The sequence below is a fragment of the Lingula anatina genome, chromosome 5, assembly GCF_051362555.1.
Source record: "Lingula anatina isolate TDL-2025a chromosome 5, LinAna3.0, whole genome shotgun sequence".
Lineage (NCBI taxonomy): Eukaryota > Metazoa > Brachiopoda > Lingulata > Lingulida > Lingulidae > Lingula > Lingula anatina.
The window spans coordinates 13,682,537-13,709,238 of NC_141771.1; the positions used below are offsets into that span (position 1 = coordinate 13,682,537).

The 26,702-nt window shown below is 38.0% G+C and overlaps 3 protein-coding genes and 1 non-coding gene across 4 annotated transcripts in view; 3 read left to right on the top strand and 1 right to left on the bottom strand.

The window, feature by feature from the left end:
- The first annotated feature begins 38 nt into the window (after positions 1-38).
- LOC147761676 (uncharacterized) lies at positions 39-916 on the top strand. Its single transcript, XM_087013997.1, has 3 exons — positions 39-278; positions 388-590; positions 697-916. The coding sequence occupies exons 1-3, from the start codon at positions 39-41 to the stop codon at positions 914-916; spliced, it is 663 nt and encodes a 220-aa protein (XP_086870123.1).
- Positions 917-1,037: 121 nt separating this feature from the next.
- On the top strand, positions 1,038-5,015 carry LOC106154339 (uncharacterized). The gene is made up of 5 exons (XM_087013996.1): positions 1,038-1,764; positions 2,033-2,182; positions 2,510-2,652; positions 3,032-3,138; positions 3,478-5,015. Exons 1-2 carry the CDS (start codon positions 1,038-1,040, stop codon positions 2,092-2,094), a joined length of 789 nt encoding a protein of 262 aa, XP_086870122.1. The 3' UTR covers positions 2,095-2,182; positions 2,510-2,652; positions 3,032-3,138; positions 3,478-5,015.
- A 2,815-nt stretch (positions 5,016-7,830) lies between these two features.
- Positions 7,831-7,911, bottom strand: Trnal-uag (transfer RNA leucine (anticodon UAG)). The gene has a single exon. It is a non-coding gene; the product is annotated as a tRNA-Leu (tRNA).
- Positions 7,912-9,754: 1,843 nt separating this feature from the next.
- LOC106154327 (reversion-inducing cysteine-rich protein with Kazal motifs) overlaps positions 9,755-26,702 on the top strand; it is a 59,773-nt gene continuing 42,825 nt past the window's right edge. Inside the window, exons 1-3 of the mRNA XM_013528645.2 lie at positions 9,755-10,505; positions 13,519-13,601; positions 15,647-15,705. Coding sequence (XP_013384099.2) covers positions 13,547-13,601; positions 15,647-15,705 — 114 coding nt within the window. The 5' untranslated portion in view covers positions 9,755-10,505; positions 13,519-13,546. The remainder of the gene's footprint in view (positions 10,506-13,518; positions 13,602-15,646; positions 15,706-26,702) is intronic.

Sequence of the window (26,702 nt, forward strand, 5' to 3'; positions counted from 1 at the left end):
CATTAATCTGTTTTTCTTTCTGTTAACAGAACTCGGTTATGGCGATTCTCGAGAGAGCTCCGACTACAGGAAGGAGAAGAGGACTACATCTATGCTTCAGCGACTCAATCATTGGTGCCAGAGAGTCCATCCATGGTCCGTCTACGAGATGGCTGCATTCAGGAAGCGTCCAGCGAGTCCCGCCATGGTCCGTCTACGAGTTGGCTGCACAGGAGAAGCGTCCAGCGCGTCCTGCCAAGGTCCGTCTACGAGGTGGCTGCATTGGGGAAGCGACTAAGGTATATAGTGTTTAACTGAAATGGGAAAACCTTAAATGTAAGCCTGACCGCAAAGTGCTGACATAGGTAGAAAAAGACATTAATCCGTTTTTTTTTTTTCTGTTAACAGAACTCGATCATGGCGATTCTCGATAGAGCTTCCACTGACAACTGCAAGGAGAAGAGGGCCACATCTTCGCTTCAGCGACTCCGATCCCTCGGTGCCAGAGAGTTCCGCCACGGTCTGTCTACGAGGTGGCTGAATTGGGAGAGCGTCCAGCAATTCCTACCATGGTCCGTCTACGAGGTGGCTGCATTGGGGAAGCGTCCAAGGTATGTAGTGTTTAACTGAAATGGAAAAATCTTAAAAGTAAGCCTGATCGCAAAGTGCTGACATAGGTAGAAAAAGACATTAATCCGTTTTTCTTTCTGTTAACAGAACTCGATCATGGCGATTCTCGATAGAGCTTCCACTGACAACTGCAAGGAGAAGAGGGCCACATCTACGCTTCAGCGACTCCGATCCCTTGGTACCAGAGTTCCGCCACGGTCCGTCTACGAGGTGGCTGCATTGGAAGAGCGTCCAGCACGTCCTACCATGGTCTGTCTTCGAGGTGGCTGAATTGGGGAAGCGACCATGGCATGTGGTGTTTCACTGAGATGAAAGGTAAGCCTGACTGCAGATTACTTACATAGGTTGGAGAAGTCATTAATCCGTTTTCTTTCTGTTAACAGAACTGTGATTGCGATTCTCTTGAGAGCTCCGACTACAAGAAGGGGATGAGGACCACATCTATGCTTCAGCGACTCCGATCAATCATTGGTGCCAGAGAGTCCCGCCATGGTCCGTCTACGAGGTGGCTGCATTGGAGGAGCATCCAGCGAATCCCGCCACGGTCCGTCTACGAGTTGGCTGCTTTGGAGGAGCGTCCAGCGAATCCCGCCATGGTCCGTCTACGAGGTGGCTGCATTGGAGGAGAGTCCAGCGAATCCCGCCACGGTCCGTCTACGAGTTGGCTGCTTTGGAGGAGCGCTCAGCGAATCCCGCCATGGTCCGTCTTCGAGGTGGCTGCATTGGAGGAGCGTCCAGCGAGTCCCGCCATGGTCCGTCTACGAGGTGGCTGCATTGGAGGAGCGTCCAGGGAGTCTCGGCTTGGTCCGTCTACGAGGTGGCTGCATTGGAGGAGAGTCCAGCGAATCCCGCCACGGTCCGTCTACGAGTTAGCTGCTTTGGAGGAGCGTCCAGCGAATCCCGCCATGGTCCGTCTACGAGGTGGCTGCATTGGAGGAGCGTCCAGCGAATCCCGCCATGGTCCGTCTACGAGGTGGCTGCATTGGAGGAGCGTCCAGCGAGCCTCGGCTTGGTCCGTCTACGAGGTGGCTGCATTGGAGGAGCGTCCAGCGAGTCTCGGCTTGGTCCGTCTACGAGGTGGCTGCATTGGAGGAGCGTCCAGCGAGTCCCGCCATGGTCCCCCTACGAGGTGGGTGCAATGGAGGAACGTCCAAGGTATGTGATGTTTAACTGAGATGGAAAACCCTAAAAGTAATCCGTGTTATTTTGGAGAGAAATAGAGGAAATTAATTTTTTCAGTTGCTGTCTTTTCCCTAAACTTTTCATCTTATTGGCCATTCGGACCTCAACTTTCTCAAAAACTACTGGTCTGAGTCATGATTTAATGGTCCGAATACAAATCTTAAAAAAACTGCACTGGATTGCATTTTATATTATTATTATTAAAAATATGGTTAGTAATTGGAAAGTGTTACCGTTTTAGAGAAAAGAAAAGATGAGACCCTGGAAAATCGCAACGTGAAAACAAAGCAAGAAGTGCTGTGACCTAATAGTGCTGGGTTTGCCTTATAAGAGCACAGACGATGACTTGAAGACTTATTTCTCACAGTTTGGTGAAGTCATCATGGCACAGGTACTCATTCCTACTCATTAAGATCGCTGATATGGGGTCCATTAAAGTTTATTCAAAGTTGCTCTTTAATTTTAGACCAAAATGATTAAAATGGAGCAGTTCAGAGTAATTAATAGTATCAAATGATTGTAATTCCGTTCTTCTAATGAAGCTAATTACTATTTAAGTGAACTGCTTATGCTGCAGACCGCTTTAAACACACTGTTTATGGAAAATGAACGAACTACACAACAGTTCACTTTTGCTCGTACCTTAAAATGTTGAACTCGAGTCAGATTGATAGAAAACAAACCAGGGAAACTAATGTCTTCCAAATTTGTTTTATAGTTGAGGGAGATAGCATTGGTGAGCGCCTAGGCTGGTGGTGGTCCTCTTTCATAAGGTTAAAATGGAGAAAACGACATCAGCAAATGGGATTTATAAGAGCCCTTGCCTAGTTGTGATACCATTGGATCTTGGTACCCTTTAAGGTAAGTTATGGGCCAGGGTAGAGGATGAACAATGAACTTAATTGTCATTTATTCTATGCATATTACAAATCTTTTGTCAATGCAAATTCAAGAAACTGGAAAATTTGTGCAACGCCTTAGACAGAATTGTTTTAAATCAGAACGTGAAGAAACTGTTGACATTTTTATTTTCTATTTACAATTTACTGAAGGAAGTTCATATAGCAGTCATTTTAAAAACCAAAAGCTCTTTCAATTTGTCGCAAACTCACATGCGAGAAACTCATTATAGTGGTAAAAACTTTTTTAATTTGTCAGAAACTTGCAAAATAAAGAATATAATAATAATAATAAATAAATAAATGCAAAATATTTTCACATCCTATCGACCAACTTTCAGATCTCCATCAATGACACACATGGCGTTGTCACTGGTCTGAATACTAGGAGCTACTACCCCCAACCTCACCCTCAGTACTGCGGCTGTGGTACTAAGAGACCGTGACGGTGAGCATGTATTTTCATCTGTTTATATTGTTCAGATCATTAGGTGTTTTTGTGATTTATGTTCCTTCCTTTATCCCTCTTATTTTCTATTTACTTTCTCTTTGTAGAACCTTAGCACTCTCCTAAATCATAATGTGGTTTTCTTGTGTTGTGTTATAGAAATAAAATAAAATAAAAAAAGAAATATTCATATTAAGAACCAAAGCATTATGAAACATCAAAATACTAGAGTTAACGGTATGTAAATACCAGTGGCATAGATGTTCTTTGTTGCAATTGCTGCAAGCTTTCAATTACTTTTCCTACTTTTTGTGTGAACACGTTACAATTCATTTGTAGGCTACGAAAGGGCAGTTTTCCACATATAATGCCCGAATGCAGATACCTTCAACCCTAGCCCATATGCCAAAGATGTGAAACACTTAAAGGCACTAGCAACGAGCCCCTGTTGCCACTTCCATTGATGATCGGAAGTTCTAGCAGTCTCGGTTTTTAAGGACACAGCCTGTCTGCAAAAAATATTTTAGAGAATGTGGAACGGTACTTAATTAAGAGCGATACTCTGAATGTAAGAGGAATGCAATCTAATAATGTACTCAAGTCTTTTATATATTGAAAATCTTTGCGCATCATGGGTCACAGATATGAGTCGGGTGTAATTGTTTTAAGAGAGTGAAACATTTTATTCCAATAGCTTAGGAGAAAACTGATGTTCAGTATGATCATTCATAATTCCATAAATGTCCAATTGAATGGGATATATTGTGGTTCAGTGTGAAAAAATTAATCTGCTTCTATATACAGTTATTATTATTTAAAATGGAATATCCAGTTGCTTTTTCCACATTCTAAATGCAGATAGATGCAAACAAAATCATTGGTACTTGTAGTACCACCACTTATGGTCGTCTGTGTTTTATTTCAATCTTAGTGATGTAGTCATTTTTCAAATTTGTGCTTTTGATGATGTGGAGTTGTTCGTCAGTATAGCGTTTGAGAAGATCATAAGCCGCACACTAACCTCGAGTAACCCGCGCATTACTAATATTACTAATATATTATGATTTTCTCAAGTGTTATAGTTGACAAACATTTCCAATTCATCATATATGCACCTTTTTTCTCCGGACACAAGAATTCATATTGAAATTTGCATGGACGGTCATACAGTGTAATGTGAAATGTGAAATGTGTCATAGCAAGCTTGCTTTTCTTGTATCACATAGCTAGTTGCGATTTCAGGGCAAAATTACATTTGAGAAACTTCTATTTTAAACAGTGATATGTTAAATTCAATCATTAAGGCGTCTGGGTAATAATAACATTACCTGAACTCTTATATATTCATTACGAGGGAGAACTACATCCAAGTTTTGGTGTATGCTTTCAGTTGTAAAACGATCGAGGTACTTTATTTACGACTTCATCCCACTAGATGAACTCGAAATAAGCCTCAGTTTGTGTTACGACTCTAGTAAATGTTTTGTCTTCAGTACCTCTTTCAGTAGGAATTACATGTACTTTGGTAAATTCTTGTACTTCATTTTGTGTACCAGTCTAATGTATACAGAGAATAGTTTGTAGCACGAGCAAAACTTTATTCAGTTGCACCATGCTGTCTAAAACGGGACAATATTTAAGAACTGTAAAGCGCCGGGCTAATAAAAAAACTGTTTCAAGACAGAAGGATCCGGGCGTGGGCATTTTCCCGGCATTCCCCACGAAGGGTTTAGACGGGTTTTTCCCCACGGCCCGAGGGCATCGGGAAATACGATTTATTGATTCATTACGTTTACATGATTTATTGATGATTACTAAAGAACTTTTGAAATTGAATTTTACTGTAGATAAAAGTTGAATAAAACTATATTCTCTAATTATTCTTTTTATTAAAAAAAAAAGCACAAGGCGTGTACAGATGGAAAAATAATCGCCAGACTTGCAAATTAATTTTAATGGAGATTAATGCCTATGCATGCGGCTCGTTTATCAGTCGAAATTCTTTTCAATTGCCCCTTCTCACTTAATTTAAAATTTTACCATTTGTCACGTACATTTCTTTCATAAAACTAGGCAATGCCCAGGTGATAAAATTGATATTTGTTTTTGGAAATAAAACTGCGGAGTTGCGCGGGCATAATTCGAGCCGATACCTAGCGTAAGTGAACGATAGCGAGTGAAAGCTTCCTACGATTTAGTACGTTCAGTACACTAGATTATCCCGTGTCGGATTAGAGCCCCTAGAATCATCTTGCAGATATATATCCCGCTATAGATGTAAGAACCCAACACCTCTTGATGTTAGTGAAAGGGTACCTTATATATAGGGGCGGATCCAGATTTTCCTAAATCGGTTTCGTCTTTATCCATTTCCCCGCCCCACGAAAAAAGCACTTTTTAAAATTCAATGTCCTGACGGAACGTTTCGAATTGAGCATTGAATAAAATAATTATAAATTAATATGTTAAAATTAAACTCACTAAATTCACGATGCAGGACTCGGATCTTTTCATTATTTAAGAATTTTGACGCATGCTCGATTGACAGATCACATCTAAGTTGATCGCTCGTTATAATCAGCTATGTCTGTGTTAAGAGAGGCATTAATATACGAGACAAGATCGTAAATGTAAAAAAAAAAAAAAAATACTGACGATACTGACTTAATTTTTTTTTGGGGGGGGGATAATTCTGCACAAGGCGAATATGTTGCATTAAATAAACTATTGTTCTGTAGTAATATGAGCACGTTTTTTTTCATAAAACGGGCGAAATATTTCATTTGATTGAATGCCAACAGCTTTGGGTGAGAGTAGATCGAGTTAAACTTCGGTCTAAAAGTTTAGAGCATTTTTTCGGGCTAAATACACTTTTGCAGCAGGTCCTCTGAGCGCTATCTATTACAAAATCGCGCACAAGGGTTTGTTTGAAAATGTGAAAGGGAAGAAGCCTTGTGTCATGTTCACGACGGAAGGAGGTCGACAACGAATTTGCCCTATCTTTTGCTTTTTCAATTTAGCTGATTAACAGTGTTAAATGTGTCGCCGACGTTTGAGTAACATGTTGTAACTAAATATAATTAGATGGAGAGGAAATTGACATTCTGTAAATAAAGAAATATATAATATTTAATATCCATTTTGTAATAAAACAAAGTTTGCATAAGTGTTCAATCTGGATTGGACTGTAATTTAGATGTACCATCCAACTTGCACTTGAATTGTGAATTTATGGCTACTGTTATTCAGTCTTCTGTAGTGGTTGAGATCTGATTGCGACAGATAAGATAGATTCTCTTAAACCGCAATTTAATTGATTGCACCACACAGCTAAACTAATGTACGCGCCCAGCCGCTCAAAGTGATGACTCACTCCAATATGCTAGTCGAATGACTCACGAATGGCGCGATCTGTGTGATTTCAATGCAGAATAACATCTTGAAATTTCGATCAGACATAATTCCCGACGAGATGTATGCGTCGGTTTCATAATTATAATAATTATAATAATTTATTCGAGCATTAAATGTGGCAGTTACATTTGTTAGCCCTCTATACTACAAATATATAAATAAATAAATAGTTATACATCACTATGGATTACTACTAATACAGTGTTTAAGATTATTAATTACAGTGTATACGTTGTTTAAAATACTTATTACAATTGTAAATAGTTCAATACACTGAGGGAACACACATTTTCTTTGATAGGCTTATAGCTATATGTATCTAATGTGCCATACTTAAGGTTCATATAATATATAGCAGGATGAGGCTACTTCAGTGTGGCAGATGCTCATTTCTTTTGGAAATTGCCCTCTGAATGTATTTACCAACAGCGTACAATTCTTTCTCATTTTCTGGGCTTAGTATGATTTTAACCTTCTCGTCACTGCTTGCTAGGTGATGCATGTCACATTTAGGGAATTGTTTTAACATGCCCTCCCTCTCTTTTACATGGTGTCTACATTCTAGTAGGAAGTGCACTTCGTCCTCGATTGCAGGACAGTGGGGACAGAATCGTTCCTCGCGTGGTGTTTTAGGTCTGGTGTAGCGTCCTCTTTCCATTTCCAGGATATGATCACTGACTCTAATTTTAGCCACTTCCCTTTTTAATGACTGAGGGGCATTAGTTAGCAGGTACTTTTCAATTTTGTAGGACTTTTTTATCAGACTATAAGTTTTTAACTTGGTGCTTTGAGGATCAGTTAACTCTTCCCAGAACATTTTTTCAATTTTAGCATTGATTTTTTCCTCAACATTGCAATGTGTTTGGATTTGCTGAACCCCTGGGACATTTTCACTGTGAAGATTCCAAGTCGTTAACATAGTATTAGTCGCTCCTGGCCAACCTTTTTCCCCTATTGTCAGTTCTGCATCATGGGTGAGTTTAACTATTCTGTTATTTGGTAGATTTCCAAATCTTTGGCAGTATCGTTGTACCTGTTTAACAATATTAGAATATAAAGGATAACGACCGAGCTCAGCGCGACTGGCATTGTTGCTGGCGTGTTTACTCAAACCCAGTGCCCATTTGCACATTCTCAAATGTGCTTGCTCAAAAGGCATTTGGTTAATTTTGTTCAGGGTCATCTTCTTTTCTTTGAATATTTCTTATATTTCTATAATTGACTATTTTGCTATTTCGATTAATAACATGCCAAAGGTGAAGACAATAAAAAAAATGGTGGCAGCGGTGGGATTCGAACCCACGCCTCATTGAGACTGGTGCCTAAAACCAGCGCCTTAGACCGCTCGGCCACGCTACCGACTACTTCTGTCAATATTTTCCTATTGAACCCATCGTCAATTGGTTTCTAACTCAACATAACATAATTTTTGATAATTGAATTTTTTTATTGAATAGTCCAGTAGGCTCGTTTAATGATGCATCGGTTAAGCTGTCCATTCATACAATATTTCAGCATTAAGCTTACCTGTAAATGTGGGAAATATGTTTTGTTGTAATTATTGTTCTCATTACGTAACGCACCCCCCCCCCCAACAAACACACACACACACACACACACACACACACACACACACACAGGGAGTAAAGTCATTAATATTAACAACAGTTTACATGTGTCATACTGTTACATATGATTAACTGTTTAAAAATGAAGTCTGCCTTATAGTTAGTGTTTTACCCATTGAATCGCAAAGAGAACATTTAAAATATTTCTTTAAAATACATGAACGAGTACTTCAGTCAAATAGGGGTTTCATTGTCTGTTGTGTTGACGTTATAACGAAATTGCAGCGGCTAACAATCAGGTCCATCCTCCTAGTTAAGAAAAATACGTAATATTTTGGGTGGACGGGAAATTGTAGTTTCATATATATCTACAGAAGCACGAAAATTAGTTTTTATATTGTCTACCAATGACTTGCTTGCTTTAACCTTTTGGTTAGCATTTGCAGTCGACATTTTCTATAGCCTTTGAAAATAATAAAAGAAAGTACGCAATACCATGTCTTTAAGCGGCTAGAATCTGGTAAACAAAATAATAAAACAATCGACAGGGAGGATTGCAAATTGAAAAAAAAAACTGCAACATGTTACAATTTCTAAAAATCATCTAATGACATAATTTTTGTAAAAGAAAGGCAGGAGGTAATTCTCTGTACGATTCTTTTAGTAATTCTCGCAGGGACTCTTCGGCTCTTGCGTTTCCATCCCTACGTATCCTTTTTAAGAAACAATGTCCATCCTTCCTCCTACACAGGGAAAATTAGAAAAACTGAATTCAGAATAAAAATGGAAAAGGTCATCATACTTAACCGGAATGCACTACACGTATTTGATGCGGAGGTGGGCCCATTCCATTTCTTTGTGGTGACTACATTTTAGAACATTGATTGAAAAGCGAAGATAGGGTGCATTAGAAATCTGAGCCCTAGTTGTAAACGGAGAAGTTTTTGGTTTAATGTGTTTATTAATAGAAATATACTTTTTTAATTTCAAAAACGAACATGCTTGTAAATGCATCTTCCTCTCTTGTACAAGTATAGGCCAACACTTGTACTAGGTGCCTTGCTGTGATTGTGTTTTCTTTCCACTAATTGTGCCGCCTGTCACCTCTAGCACAATCGTGGTAGCTGCAGACTCGTTTCTAGCAAATGTTTGTAGTGTTTTTATAGCTCTATTAAAAAACTCCTCTCTCTCTCTCTCTCTCTCTCTCTAACACGCATTTACACACACACACTTACCCACACTCACACACATCAGTCATATTTGAATTTGATCTACTCAATAACTTACATCATTAGTGTTTATCTTATCACTAATTTTGTGGATGGGGGGGGGGGGGGGGTATTATTTTCACATAGCATCAAAAACCCATCGGCAATAGATTCTCGATTTCTCGATAGCAAGCAAACCGGTCCAAGCCGAGACTCTAAATGGAGCTCAATGGAGTGAACCTAAAAGTGTTTACTCAGTTCTCCTAATAGCATATTGAGTGCCTCTGTGTTGTTTTACCTCGAGATAGAGTTTAAGGAAGCGATTGTGTTTGCATTAGAGAGCGTTCAGTGTATCGGCTTACAACACAGAATTGTCAGTCTGTTTATTCACGCACGAGCTTCCATCGAACCTCACTAAACACTCTCTCCGTGCCGTTTGAGGTGGATCATTATGGACAGATTTACTAAAAGAGCCGCTGGCAGCGTCGTCGTGAATAAGACCTCTGCTAAAAAGTAACGCTGGCAGCTTGGTTTATATTTAATACCTTATAAATGCAGATTCGTGCGATGGAATTTTAACTGCCGTTGAAAGTGTCGCAATACTTTCGATATTTACAGAATTGAGCTGGGGATTTTTGCTACGGCAATAGAGTAGTCGATGTTTGTTTCGTAAGAAGTCGTGCTTTTACCACTTACTGCTACATCGTGCCTTGATATCATCGACACTGAATGCGTAGGAAATTGAGCAAGTTGGATAACGCCCGATTCATTGAAATATTTCAAGGATTTATCGCCTCAAGTGTCAACGAACCAGACGTGTTTGGTCACATTTCAACCGACGTTTAAACCGAAAGACGATTATTAATTTTCACATTCAAATGGACTCCTGTCCTTACACGGGTATTAGATTGTACTAAAATACAAGCTTATACACACGGGAGCTTAATCGTTGCGCATTTTATCATCAAAATTCACAGCACGGCGTTTGCATCAAGTCACGAATCGAAGTGCCTGTCGGTTGACTGACAGGAGTGTCACATTTATTTAGTTGTCACTAGAGAGAAGCACGTGTACCTTCGTGGAAACCCAATTTTTTAGTAATTTCATCCTCGCACATCGGAGTATGCAGTCATTCCTCTTCGGCTTGCTCTAGGAGATAAATTAATCAACAGATACGGTAAGGCAATTAAAGTTTGGCTTCATTTAACGAGTTTTACAGTAATTAATACTTAGTCATTAAACGGGTTTTGCATTATTTAACTGCAGTTTCATTTAGAGCTGGTGTATTATTTATCTCACATTGTATTTTTTGCAATATATCGTAATGGCATGTTGGTGAAATTTGATGAATAGGTGACGTAGCTTTTGTGGGCTGAATTAAGACCTGTTAAAACGTTTACGTCGACCACCAGTGATGAAGTATATCGTGTTATGTGTCCGGTATTCAACAAGTTAGATGTTGAGATTAATGAATGAACAAGATAGAAAAAAGAATGAAATAAATAAAAACACACTCTTAGAGCTCAGCGGAGACTAATTCCTTAACCCAGTTACGTTATCAAATAGAGTAGGCTAATGCCTTAATCCAATTACGATATCAAATAAACACCGTATTGCATATCTCTTATTCAACAGGTCTAGGTTTTGATGGGTATGGTACAGATAAAGTAATAAATTCGTCGAAATTGCCGCCGATTTACACTAAGTTCATTCATTTAACAGTCGCTAACGGCTTTGTCTTCAAGACGGTATTGGTCAGTTTGCTTGGTTAGCCGACTAAACGAGCAAGCAAAGTGATCAACTAATGTCAGATTAAGACCCTGATTCCGTTAACGGTTAATATTAGACATTGTCTGAGATCGTGTGGCTTTGTTAATGACCTGCCAGACGCTTGATGTATGGCGATGATGTCTTAATTAAGTCAGGGAACGCCGAGACGAGACACTGATGAGCCGTTTATTGATGGGCAACGTATGTGAAGGATTTCTATGTAGAAGCCTGAAGGAATGTTGGCCTCGACAAGATGTTGGAAATGATCTTGTGTCCCCCTAAAATGAATTAATAAAAATGAAAATAAATAAATAATTAATATGTTTGTTTCCTCGTTAGTTCCTCCATTCCTTCATTTAAAATTTAACTTGTTTTCTATGCTATTTATCAATTTATCAACTATAAAATATTGGGAAATTATGAAGTCGTTGTTAATAAAAACAAAAGTGTTTGGCAGAAAGTGACGGCAAGATTTTCCTGCTATAGATGTTAAGATGCCATTTAATTACGTTTTTATATTCCACTTACCGCATTGCCCATGTCAAAGTGGCTCGTTTTTCAATTTCGCCTGAGAAAAGAATCGAAATACATTTTATTTTCGTCGATATATGGATCGGTGCTGTATACTCTAGAGATCAAAGTGCCGACGTTCTCTCTGATCTTGAGTGTCGTTGTCAGATCACGGTGGCAGCTTTATTTCCAACGACCGAGGACAACTGTCTCGACTCCTGAAACAACTTCGTATCTCATGAACATCGTCGCCATGGCTTCTCGTTCTGAGAAGCGCGCTTGTCCCGAATCAACCCCACCCCAAAATTTGAATCGCAGATCGATTTCAGGAAATGGCTGATATTACATCTACCAAACAGGCGAAGGTTTTTTAAACACAAAAACATGATGTAATCTGCTTGAAGCCACAGGAAAAATCTGCATGAGGTAATGCATTGGACCGGACATCGTACGCACAGGCTGCAAAGCAAGTTTGCTTATCATTCCTCACCAACAAGTCTTTTAACTTAACATATATACCCCTTTCTGTCGTGAAATAAAAACAAATGATAATCTTAAAAATGGTCGTGAGAATTTATTTTTGGTAGGGAGAGGGGGGGGGGAAGGAGAACCAGTTATTCAACATGTCTCTCTTGACATTGCGTCCAGTGCGTCCAGATAAAATACATTTCCAAGTCTAAGGTTCACACTGTTGCTCAAACGTTGATCATAAAAATGTCAATCTTGCGAATTTTCTTTTAGAGATGTGGGAAAATAAGGATGTCTATGCGCACGCGTGCGTGTACCTCCTTGTAATTACTTTTAAAGGTGGGCTCAAATTTTGTGGATTATGGTAATTATGAACTAAGTTTGAAATATTCTAAACAGAAAACAGATAATTTTTTATCAGTGAAAAGGAGTCTTAAAAGAACACATTTGATTTGATTTTAGTTTCTTCCCGCGCCTGGATAGCTCATGTAGTGTGTATATTACTGCACAGGCTCGACGCGTCTGTTATGCGTTCATTTGCCATCAAGGCTCTTCCGTGATGTCTTTATAAAGATTTCTGCTTCAGTGCAGGTTTGGATTTTTATCAAACTTGGGTTATTTAACTCGGCGAAAAAACACGTAAAATAATAGGGCCATGTGAGACCTTATATGTGCGCGTCTGATCCCTGGATGAAACCGTCTTCTGCCGTATCACAATAATACCGGCTGTAAAAACTCAGTTTTGTTGTTCCACCTTTCCTGCAACCTCCTCACCAGAAAACACAATCGCCACTTGTGATTACCTTTTATTGACAAGTTAACTTCGGCGCAGAGTGCAATCGAGCGACAGATGAAAGGTCAGAGCACGTGAAAGGCACCTAACCACGTGTCAGAAAGGGAAAATAACATGAAATCGACACCCATTTAAATCGAGGGTTAGGCACGGTGAACGCTCACATTCGATCTGAATTTCTCCCCGTTTTATTTGCTGTTGTTGATCCGCTTTTATTCCCCGTGACATAAAGAAATCAATTACCGCCCAATCACCCGTTGAAATCGTTACACAATGCTTTTTCATTTGACGTGCTACTATTAGTATAATTGTTCATGTCTTATTCAAATAATTATTACAGCTGTTCCGCCAATATGCTTTCCGCCCTGTGCGTGCACGGAAAATGCCAATTTCACCCACCGCCATGCTATTAATCACATTTAAACTGACAGCCTTACTAGAACTATTCGTCGTGTACAGTAATGTATTGAAATGATAATGCTACGTGGTAATTTGGACTGATTTTTATCAATTATTTGTTTAACCTCGGATTTTGCCCTCTTTACCTCCCCAGGGTGTAAACGGGAACAGCCTTTGTATCGCTCAGTACTGCTAAACTACAGTTATGAACTACACTGTTGATTATCCTACTACATGATGTCGATTTCAGGTGGACGCTTTTGGATTAATTTGCCAACATGAGGTGGATTCTACTCCTCCTAGCCTTCGCTCTAGCGTACAGGGAAGGGCAAGGTAAGTCGTCCTCATATAGACCGGAAAACTTAGTTGGAAACTTTTCCCCCCGTTCGCCCCTTGCCGCTCCGCCATCTTGCTGCGGTATGCTTTATGGCGTGTTGTTTACATTGGTTTCCTTTGAGCTCGACCGGTTAGCTTTCTCTCTCTACTTCCAAAATACAGGGGACAGATATGGCTATATCACTAGAAGGATCGTATCTTTTGAAGATGGTTCTTTAACAGTAGAGTCATGTGTGAAGGATAGGTGAAAAGCACTTTGTTCTTTAGTTGTGCCAAAAATGCTCGCATTGCCCCGAGCTTTTGCGGTCAGGCTGGCAGAGCTCGCGCTACCAGCCGCCAAAAATAGGAGACTGGTTCATTTCATGTTGATTACAGGGATGTTCATTTCATGTGGATTTCAGTGATGCTCGTTTCATACTTTCTCTGCCGCTGACATTATTTTGGGGGATTTACTCCTAAGCAATTTCACGCTTGTTTAGTGCTATTAAATGCTGTCAATATAACGTCCCTCCTTTTTAATTCAAGTTTGACTGTTACCCTGATGAAGTCATCAGTGAATGGCAATTTTTTCATAAATCTAATTCCCTAATTGAGACATGTAAAAAAAATGTCAACTAAAGACATAAGTTGGGGTTAATTTAGCTACGCTTCAGTTGTTTACATATCATATATCATGTTATCATCTACCCTGCCATATTCTTGTTAATGTTATCTGTTGAATCTTACATCTCTTCTCCTTGCCACAAATATGCCAGTCTGTAGATAGCTAATGATTGTTATTAGGACAAGAGGTTGATGCTATATTTTGCTCGTTAAAATTGCTTCCAGACCATCGATTAAACATCCATAAAGGACATAATTATGACGAGTTGACATGGCGGTAAAAAGTTATGCACCAAGAAAGGAAAAGATCTTGAGTAATTAGTCTAGCCAGATTTAAGCCTGATGTATATTTTCTTACCAAATTTGAAATGAATTTGATTTAATAAAGCATCCTCCACCGAAGATAAGGATTCAGTTTGTGAATAAGTAAAGAGATATTCATAAGCCAAGAAATTCTACTTCAATATTTCATTACCATACATTTTATAATAAAAAAAGGTTCTGATGCAATAGCCTTCCTCCCCCACATCTCCGCACAGTAATCATTCCTAGAATGCACTTGGAATTTCTATCTTGAGGTGTTCTATAGTCAGTGATAAGTAGACATATTTTCCTTGTCCAGAATAGACTGTTCTTAATCTGTCAGTTTTGCCTGCTTTTGCTGTTTCTTGTCAGGTGTGCTCAGAGGCAATCAAAGGTGAATAACATTCAGGCCCAAAATGCTTCTCCAGATTGAGTAAATTTGCTAGGGATGTAGGTGTTCAAAGCACAGTGGTATAACACCATATTGTAACACCTCAGTGAAGAAAGTTTGTTGTGTATTTAAGACAAATTTCTCTGATACCCAAAAGAAGGCAACAGATGGGGGGACTGACCCCCCCCTCCCCAAGACAGTTTTGATTTAGATCCAGTGTGAACAGGGCTGTAATCTGTCAGCTCTGCCTGTTGCAGTTCTTCTTCATCATCAGAGATAATTAACAGCATATAGTGAGGTTTGATTGCTCTCCTGTCACCCACCTGTGGAACTAATCCAAAGTAAAGGCATTCTTAGGGACCATTTCCAGACCCTATCGTACTAACTGTGGATCGATCTATCTTCAAGGGGATTCTGGCTAAATTGCAATCAACTTAAGCGGTGTTGATGTCTGCTGAAAGCAATTTAACGAGAAACCTCGATCCTGATAGATTGATCTAGGTATGGGAACCCAGTCTTAAAATTCCCCTCCACCTCCCCTCACAAAATTGACTTTAGTCACAAAATATGGTCTACATAATTGGGTTGAATGTTAATTTCTGCATTTTGCAAAATATTGTTATAGATTATGAACCTGGGAGTGCATAAAGATATTAAACAAACATTTTTGTTATTTATGTCTCCAACCCCATCACCTGAATTAGAAGCCACGGTGAAATAAATGACTCTGCCTTATCTTTTTCAGCTTCCCTGTGCTGTGAACATGCCTCATCAAACTACGCATGCCATCGCACATGCCAGCAAGTAAGTAACGAAGAGCTTAAACAGGTGTATTGATGCATGTTTAGGTCTTCACGTGCCTTTGCACACATTTCAGTTTTTTTTTTAGTGCATTTCATGTTTTTTGGCACACTTTTCCTGGGTCTTTTGGAAGGAGAAAGGCAAGAGAAAGACTACATTAGAGGCAGCCACAGCCAAGCCATGAAGGGTGTTATGATAAAAAAGCTGTAAATTGCATCTTAAAACCAGACTGGGTTGTAAATCTGCAATAATACATGATTAGGAAGTCAACAATTTTGCCTTTGATAGCATTTCACGTGTGATAAAATTGTTATCGCCAGACTTCTCGTTGTTTACATTTTAAGATGGCTTTAAGTTTGAAATAATCATTGTTTAGGAATAAAATTATTTACAACTTAGGGAAGTCAGGCAACTGAACAGGCCATGTTTTATTAAGGTGGAGTTATCAAAATGATTACTGTTTGAAAGCCAGAACTTAAAAGGGCATCGACTTAACTTGTCTGATAACGGTGCAATGTTATCAAACACTACGCGCAGATTACACATAGGTTCACAAATAGCAGCGAAGCCTTTCTAGAAATGTGCTTCACAATTTTGGCTGGTAATTAATAGCTAAAGAAAATGCCAAACACATTTTCAATTGTTTTTTTTCTCAGAATGACCATTGCCCTTAAAAAAATTGTAAGGATATGTGTAAAGCTGTCCTTGATTATAAAAGACCTGTCTGTATTTCTGCAGTACTGCTAATAAGTTGGACAGCTTGATTCAGTTGAGTAAACAGTTTTTGAGACAATTTTAGTATCAAATCTGGTAAAAAAGTGTTTGACTGGCATGATGAAGTGGCCATCTTTAACTCAAATTAACTTCTCCTTCAACTTAAAGTAAATGAACAAGAGTTTCCCAAAAGGAATAGGAAATTTAAAAACTTGTGTGAATTGTCATCTCAGGAAACAGTTTAATGAGAGGAGATAGAGAAACTTTTGCATGCTATGATGCCTAGTCTTTGTTAAAGTAAATGTAAAATGGACCTTGTTAAGGTTGGGTTGGTGGGTTAAAAAATAGAAATGCACTTGCTGTTTGATTAACAACAGCATAGCAATATGTATCACAGACTCGAACTTGGTTTTAAAAGAACCTGGTTGGAAATGTATCCCTAACCCCAAAACAGCTGTTGAAAATGAAGTGAAAACTCTCTCCCAGTTGCAGCAAGTTAAAAACTAGGCCATACCATGAAGTAGTCCCAGCGAGTAACATGGGTTTTAATTGATTTGAGTAGACCCTGCGACTTCATTAACTTCACCAGGGCTGAGGTTGGAGGGTCAGGTTACAGCCAACATGGCATGTGAAATTAATTCAAAGAGCCTGTGTTTTTAAGCCTTTGTGGGATAATTTCTTAAAAGTGAACTGCATCCTATTAATCTACCGGCCAGATTGATTACTGATAATTCAAAAGGAAAACAAAATAGTGTGTCGTACCTTGTACGAGATGCCTTATGGAGAGATATGGCTTCATTATTGTCGTAATTATTACACATATTGAAATTTTATTTCAAACTCATCAAGTAATTTATTACGAATACATCAATAACAGAAAACTGTTACACTTTGTTTTGTTGGCAGCAATATCTTTTTAAAAATTAGAATGTTCTGCCCAGTTTATTTTTTTTTTAAATATCAGTTCCAGATTCTAATATGACCATTGATTTTAATTGAAAGTGAAAACCACAAGAAAACAAGAACATGTTCATTCATATCATCTTAAGTGCTTCCTGCAAAATAAGATTACTAACAGCCCATGGGTGAAAACAACTACATCTGATTAAAAAGACAGAATTGGGTTTAAAATCCACATAGGCATGACATATTCATAATTTTGATTTCACCATATTTTCTCTATGTTAGTCAGATTTCTGAGATATTTAGAAATATTGTTTTAAAGACCTTTTTTAATGGGCAAAAGTATTATTTCATTCACAGAGGTTCAGTGAGATATTATTTGATGAGACACCCACTCCAATACTGCAGTCACCATTACCCATCCCACTGACTCCTCCCAATTTGTTTAAAAAATTTTTAATGGTAAAAGCAATTCTTTCCTAGCCCTACAAATGACTTTTCTCTGTGTGAGGTCTCTATTATTTCCTCCATAAAACAGTGTCATCTGATGAATGTTGTTTTCTGTTTAGAGACATCTGTGACATTCTTCATTTTATAGGTTTCTGTTTTGATATATATATATATATATATATATATATATATATATATATATATATATATATATATATATATATATATTTAAGTCTAATTCTAGTAGTAGCGATCATTTTGCAGCTTTTTGCAGCGGATTCATTCATTATGATTTAAGAAAGAAATTTATTGTGAGGAAAATTGATTTAAATGCCATGCACCCATACCCTCCCTTTAATTATAGGAGTCTGTTGTGGTTAAATGATAGCGTTATATAATGGAGGAAGGCGGCAGCCATTTATGTTACCAGTTTTCAATAACTGCAGTCATTGGACAGTTAATTGAGAAAGTACCTTAGGCTTTATGACATAACATCAGCCATTGGTCAGGTAATTGATAAACTCCCTTGAGGACTATTACACAATTGAAGTCATTGGTCAGATAATTGGCAGCTTACCCTCAGTCTTTGATATAACTGTAATCATTGGTCAGATAATTGGCAAAGCACCAGAGGTTGTGTTCTTTCTGTAATTGAATTCTTAAATGTGTTGATTGGGTATATACCTGACTAATGAAATCTTACTATCTGTCCAGTATCAAGTTGTTTAATTGTTATTGTAGTGTTTCAAATATGTGTTATGGTTGTGAATCCAGATGATTTGATTTTTAATAAAGCCTCTTTTTATTGTTCAAAATGTCAAGATAAAATGAAGTCCTTTCTCCAGTAATGATCAGCCCTGAAATTTCACCCTTTATAAAGAGATTTCATATGAGCCCCAATTTAGTCTCTGCTGAAGGTGTATATAAGTTATATGATTGCCCTAACATGGGTTTGAAAAGTGAAGCATTAAGTTGGCATGCAGATGTCAGATTTCTTTAAATAAATCTGTAACTCCCCATTTGCAGTGTAAAGAATTACAGTGTTACACAGATAGGGTGACAGTTATGTCTACTGTGACAAGTAAGTAATTCATGTTAGTCATGCAACCGTGATGATTTTTTCACTTCCTCCACTATGCCTGGGGCATTCGGTTTCAGCCGAGTTATTTGACTATTCCCTTCTGAATGAGATAACTTCTTTCCCACAATAATTGACTCTTCGTGGTCCTCTGTGCCAAACCTTTGCATTAGTCTCCGCTGAAGAGCTGTCCCTGGGTGAGAAGATAATCTGACCATGTTAAAAGTGTTTAGAACTGTATCCCGAGTATCTTGTTAAGATCAAGAATCTTGTTTCCACTCAATAACAGACTCGTATATGTTTCCGTTTTTCTTCTTCTCTTGTTTTGTTGAATAATTTATCTTTAATCATGTATATTTACCATTTATTGTAACCAAGACTCTTTAGGTTGTAAGACATGATGGGATATTTTGAGCCTTGTTCCATATAACATAGGTTCCAAGATGCACAGTGTATGTCATTAATAATCAACTAATATTGACTAATTAATCATTTTGAAACCGTTTTTTTTTTTTTTTTTTTTTTTTTTTTAATGCCTGGTGCAGAGAGTGATGTTAGATAGTAAATGACAAAACATTGGGATTCCAGTATGAGAACAGAAATCGCAGAACACAAAAATTAAAATCCCTACTGAAACCATTGACCATTGGGTCTAGGGGATCTATCAAAGTCATCAAGGTCATTGGCCAGTGGTCAATTTGATCGTTGTCACTGCCAATGGAATACTTGGGGTTATTTTTCCAACACAATCTTGTTGCCTGTAAGGCTGTATGTGCGAGAGCATGCTGTTGTCTTTGCTGTGCCTTTCGTGGGCTCACCAGGTGCGTGTGGATGCATGTCCCGCATCCTTGAACCTGCATTGTTCGGAACAAGGGAGAAATTGCTCCTTTATGTCGGCTGACGGGTAACAAGGTGTAGAAGGCTCCGATTACAAAGATAACTGTTTGTCTGACTGATAATCAGCTATAATGGGGTATCAAGTCCCGGTGTGGGGACTTTATTAAGGGCACTGGGGAGATTTTCTGTTTTAGAATTAAAGGATGAAAATGGTGGATATATTGGAAAGTGAAATAAGATTCTTTAAAATAAAGGATCTAGTTGTGGTGGTTTTGATGCTGTTGTGAAAATGGAATCAGTTAAAATAAAGGATATGATTGTGGTATTGATGTTATTGTGACAGTGTTGAGCTGTCATGAGGAATAAAAGTAACTGTTTGTGCGTCTCGTAAATGGAATGTTGGGGAATAGTGAGCATGTTCAGCAGTAAAAGGTTGAGTGGTTCTCCCAGCTACTTCACAAATAATAACAACGCTACACTAGTTTAAAATGAAAAGAAGATTGTGTTATTTCAAACATGGAGAGCACATTTCATTCACTTTATTTATGCATTATGTATTTTTTTACATAGATGAAGAACTAAATCAATCTCGATACAGGCCCGTAGCCAGGGGGGGTTCGGGGGGTTCGAAAGAACCGCCCTTTTTGCTGGGAAAAGGTCCACTTTGGGTAAAATTTGATCTAGGTACATGACGTTTTTATAGAAAAAGAACCCCCCTTTTGAAATTGCTGGCTACGGGCCTGCGATATATATATTCCCTTGGGGCATTTTTGAGCCATTTTGGGTACATACCTTGTCAAGCAACTGCTAGTATAATACTATTGAATAGTATCAGAGATGAGGACGTGATGAATTCATTCAAAAACGTCTCCTTTTTTTATATTGCTGTCTTAACTGCAATGGGAATTAGTTAAGTATTAGTATTAGTAGAGGCCATGTCAAGATAAATAAGACATGGCAGTTAGAATTGTTCAATTGTTAATTTTGCATATTTTCGTTACGCTTCATATTGTTGAAGAAATAGGTATGGGATTAGTGTACACATTTCTCCAGGTATGCCTGTAGAACTCTAGTTTAGGTACTTTCTCTCAGGTTTGAAAAAAAAAACTTAGGTTCAAGCTCATTGGAAATTTTGAATTAAGATATCATGTTGCTCCAAATGCCTGCCCTAGTGGGTTTGTAATTTCGCCACTCACAACCAGACTGGCTTATGAAAGTCTGCATTGCTTCAGGCAGATCCTGTGTATAAAAATGCCAGCCTGTCATTTTTGTTGATCTGCCAAGTTGTCAGAGGTTTTTACTGGGGAAGATTGGCCCTCAGGTGATGTGGCATTAATATGTGTATGTACAGCATACAGAAAGGATAAGAAAAAAGAAAACGTGTTGGCGTAGCACAGATAGTGTCTGTTGAGTTGACCTGTTTGTGATGCAACGGAAGATATTGTTTTTCTGATGCTCTTGATGGATTCTCTTCAGACAGGGTTTTTCACATTTTTCATTGACTACTTTAACTGAAAACTTACCAACAATTGTTTCATGTTTCCGGATGTATATCATATTTTGTCAATTTTTAGTCAGATGAATATAGATAGGTACTGTACATTAGTCTATAGCTATGAACAGAAACAAGGAGATGGTGTCCCTTGTATGAAAGGTCATGATGCTGTTGGCCATTCTTGATAACACTAAGGCATATTTTGGCTTAGTTACGAGTAATGTGCTCAGTCCCAAAGGTTTGAATTCTGACGTTGACCTGGTATGGTATTCAATAATTGACACCAAGAGTTTGGGGGACATTTGACCTCTATATTAAAATCAATGTGGTAGTATTTGTATTGTCACCAAGGCTTTCCCCAGAGAGCTGTCCTGCTGTCATTTGGGAGGCCATTAGCCTTAAAATTTTTTAGGTAGGTTAGTGGGGTTTGCTTGGGTTGTACTCCCTGTAAATCAATAACCAAACTACAGACTCCCTGTACCCCAAATCCTGGGGAAATCCCCGTTTGTCACCCATGTAAACAGTAAATATTCTCAAACTATGAGTACCTGATTTATTTTGATTTAAGACTCATGATATAACTAAAACAGATTAAAGATTTCTGACTGTTTGGAATTTAAGAATTAAATTTTTTACCAATTAAGAACATTTTTATTTTAGAAATCAAAATTACAATAAGTTGCCACATATCTACATGATAAAGGGAGAGAACAAATAACCCTGAAGAGTAGTATTGTTGTGTAAGGTGAGGAGAGAGAGCTGTGACCCATATTGCCTTGTGATCTGCAGGGTGGAGAGTTTTTGAAAAAAGAAACGGGGAATATATTTTGAAGGAAATACATCTATGTAGTCTAATGATTCTTACAGCTCAAGTTAGAGTAGAAATTGAAATGTTTCAGTTTATAGTATAAACAGTGGATATATTGCCCAGTATCTAGAATTCAACCTGCATAACAAATGAATATTTTTTTATTACATTGGGATAGAGATATCAAAGGGATATGGGTAAACTTCAAACAGATTAATAAATTCTACCTTCAAAGCTACCTCACCTTAATATCTCCCTTTCTTCACTGGAAATCAAAGGCAGAGCCCCTAGCATATGTTAAGAGTGCGACGTCGCACGTAGCCTTTCAAAAAACTGTGGTATGTGATAGTCATTTAGGTGATGAGTTAATTTGCACAATTTTTTTTTTGTTTTGGAGTAAACAGACATAAAATGTGCAAATGATTTTTAAAAAATTTAAAATGTCTGTAAAAGATATAAAATATATTTTGAAAGGAAAGAGCAATTTATAAACCTGGTGAAACTTCTACATGTTAACCTTCTGATAACTATATAGATAAAAATTGAGCCCTTGGATATGTAAAGTGTGTTATACTTCACGAGGACAGTGCACAGGGGATACGCTGCTCAGTGCTGTGCATGGCAGTGGCATGGACAATGTAAAGCGTGGTAGAGTATTTACCCCATTTTCAGTCTCTTTGATGTAGGTTTTCAAAGAGGTGTCTTGCTACCAGCTAAGTGGCACTGAACTGACAACAACCTGAAATGTCACAGAAACAACTTGTTCTCCCTTTATACTCCTTTTAAGGCGTTTTTAAATCAGTTTTAACCAAATTAGCTGTAGGTGTTATTGAGAAAACAGATGCTGTATTGTAACTCCCCTCTCTTTCTTGTCGTTTTAACAACTCTAGTTTACCTTATAATTAAGTGTTTTCCTAGTTACCATTTCAGAGATAATTTTGTTTTAAATTTAAGTTTAAATATTTTTAGTTCATTTTTTTATTATTACGATGTGATCAACCATATCATCCTTGTAGCTGACGTTATTTATGTGTATTACTGTTACAAGTGAGTTGCCCTCTGGTCCGTTCAATTTCTCCAGCATTACGACTTCCTGTTCTGCTTGGAAATAAGTCAAAACACAAGGTAAACTAGACTTCCTCAATTATATAGGTAGTTCAGTTATTTTGCTCATATTTTGGCAGCAAAGTTGCTGCTGACGATTTTTTGTGCAGAAAATAATGATGTGTGTCAGGGTTAGGGTTCGAGCAACCAGGAAAAGTGAAAAGGTTTTATTGTGAGCGACCAGGGATGTAAAATATCATTTCCTCTTGCCAGCGAATTGTGTCATTGCTGTAAGTTGTAATATTGCTACAGTTTAAGATAAAGCCTCAGAACGTCATATGCTGTCAACTTACAGTTTGCTGAGATAGAATCTACTAAGTTGAGCTGTCACAGTGTGGTTGGAAACACGGCCTAATTTACTAACATGTCCCCAACTCAGCATGATGGAAAATACATCTGAGCTACATGTGTTCTTGCTTACTAGTGAATGGAGATCACACTTGGTAAAGTGAAAAACTTGAGCACTTTGAGAGAGCCATATATCAGACACTTTAAAAGAATTTTGGCTGCATGGCAACTAAAAGGACTGAAGTGCCATATTTTGAAAGGAGGTGGAAAGAAGAATGTGTCGAAATAAAAAAGTGCGAAAAGTGTTGCTTGTATAGGATTACTTCTTGTGACGTATTATAACCTACAAAGAAATGAAAAGTAAAGTGGCTGATGTTATTTTTGGGGATTGTGGTTTGGGAGGGAGGAGGTTCATCAGGGCCATCATCCAAAATGAAGAGATGTCATTACCATAATCCTACTAGTATATCAAAATTGTAGTAAAAAAACAAGCTTGTTCTAACTTATACTTCAGTTTGGTTAATGTTTCTGTGTAAGATACAAATTTGAAAATGTCCAAACAGACATGCACATCTTAATCTTAGTCCGTGTGTCTTTGAAATATCTTTGAAATTGATCATTAAATCCTCTGCCAAAATAATTTGAGTGCTGATGAAAATGATGTTAAGGCTTATCCAGTTATTTCAATGACTACCAAATGAAATGATCATTGATGACTTATTAAAAAATTCACAATTTCCTGTTATTAATAGAAGATTAAATGCAAATATGCATCTGGGCATTTCAGGAAGAAACCAATATGAGCAAATTGGTCTTACAAAGATTTTGATGAAGGGAAGCTTATTATTTCTTGTCAGTGTGCTCTGCTGGTGCTGAAAATAAACTGCAGGTAAAGATAGAACTGGGAGATGATATACCATGCTCAGGGCCATAAATATGTTCTCCTTCATAGACTTGCATATTTTTAGTGCATCATAGCTTGTATGATGTACAAGCACCTGTGAACCTTAATACATTTAGCTGACTGATCTGTATACCTGCATATGTGCACACATGCACAGCTGAGGCTCTCTCTCTCTCTCTCTCTCTCTCTCTCTCTCTCTCTCTCTCTCTCTCTCTCTCTCTCTCTCTCTCTCTCTCTCTCTCTCTCTCTCTCTCTCTCTCTCTCTCTCTTGGATTGGTCTATCACTTGTCAAAAGTATGTTTTCAGGTCTTATTGTAAATATGTAAAGACTCTGATGACTGATAACATTTTCCAAAATGTAGGATAATTTGTCCATTAGGCCCCATTCAGAATAGGGGACTAACTGGTCCGAGGGTCAAATATGGCCAGCCACTACAAAGCTTGTCGTCTAATCTGCTTGTAGACACTGAATAGATATCCCATGGGGAAGTATTCAAGTGGGTCAGCCATATTTGACCCTCAGACTAGTTGGTCCCCTATTCTGAATGGGGCCTGAAAGATAAAATGGTCAAGATGACCATATCAGAAGCAGTGTCAAGGCTTGTACTTTCAGTAACAAACATATTTACAAGTGCTTTCCCAAGATCTAACTTCCTGATTAGATTGTTTGTGAGGAAGGAGCTTGTCATGGTCATATGTCTCTCCAAGATAAAATCGTCATATATTTCTACTGAAGAAAATTTAAATACCTAGGTGCTTATAATTTGAAGGTTAATTGTATAAAAAAAGACAATTCATGCAGGGCACCGTATAATATATAGTTCACCGTATAATATTCAGTATTTGATGTGATCAACCATATCATCCTTGTAGCTGACGTTATTTATGTGTATTACTGTTACAAGTGAGTTGTGAGTTGGTTACTTATTTCCTATTTCACAGTTCAAAAGGCTCTTACTGGGATGTTCTTCAAATAATGTCATTGTCAGTGGAAGAGGTGAATGACACTGGTTTTAAAGCAGTTGGGTTCAGAACCAGTCAAGAATGTCTTAGGGCACATTCAGAACAAGGTGATCTGTGGACTAACAGATTCGTGGATCAAATATGGCGCCACCCACTTGAAAGTGTGCCAGGATTTAATTGCTCTGTCCCCACTGGGACGGTGGGCGTGGGAGGTGGGAATCCATTGTCAAATGCGCACCATAAACTCAGCTCCTAAACAAATTGAGTGTGGGATAAACTGAATTTATCTAATTTTCGGTCTTGAATCTGTCTAGTCCGAACAGACCTTTTTACTCCAATATTGAAAAGCTAACTCATGAAGATTCTCTGAAAAAAAAAATTTTGGCTCAGGTTTCATGATTGTGTTTGCTCTGTTGATTTGTTTCATGCCATTTAAAGGGAGTTAGTTTTAATATGATTGTATTTTCCCAATTGATTTGTTTCTTGTCAATTTAGGGAGTTAATTTCCTATTGTTGACAGAGAGTCGATGTATGTTTGCTGTTTAGGATTGCATTTTCTGCAGGCAAAAGACAAAGATACACATGCTTTAGAAGGCTGAATATTTACCTTACGTACTAGTATGTTATCAAACAGTAATGTCTGAAGTCAGTATTTATTTCATTTTTTGCAAACAATTAGAATTAGATCTGCTTTGTTGGGTGGGGTGGGGGTGAGAGAGAGAGGGGTGGGGTAGGGGTGAGGGTAATATACTGTTATTAATATCAGTTTTATTTCATTTCTTCCTGACAGCTGAGCTACTAACGTTATTAACATTTCATAGGCATGGCATACACACATTTTATCATGTTGCGTAATATGCCCATTAAGATCACAAGTCATTAAGAAGATGATAAAGAATAAATGTTTTGGTAATTCTAATATATGATAAGAAGCTTGCCAAATTTGTAACTGTTCAAACATTTCACCATATTGATAACACAAAATTAATTCATCGTCATAAACATTTTTAGATCCCGAGTGTCAATTGTGAGTTATTGTTTGCCCAAGTGGATAATAAAGCAAAGAAATACATCAATATTAGCCATTCATCAGCCACTTGTGTCCATGGATTACATGACAGGAGCAAGGGATTGATTGACCTATACCCCATTCACACTACAGTTGCAAAAATGCGCATTTCTATAATCCGAATTTTTCGTTAGGAATCCGATTCGGTATTGCGTTCACACACGCTAAGCGAATCCGAATCCCACGTTGAAAATTTCAGGTTTAACTTCCTGTTTTGAACACTCGCGCATGCGCCGCACAGAAAATCTTAAAATACCAACAACAATTTGTGACGACAAATGCAACTCTAAAGACATTCCAGCATTCTTGAGAAGTATAAGATGGCAAAATAAGTTTGTTTCCTCATGTTGTAGTGAGTGGCGACCTCCAAATACGTTTGGTGCAATC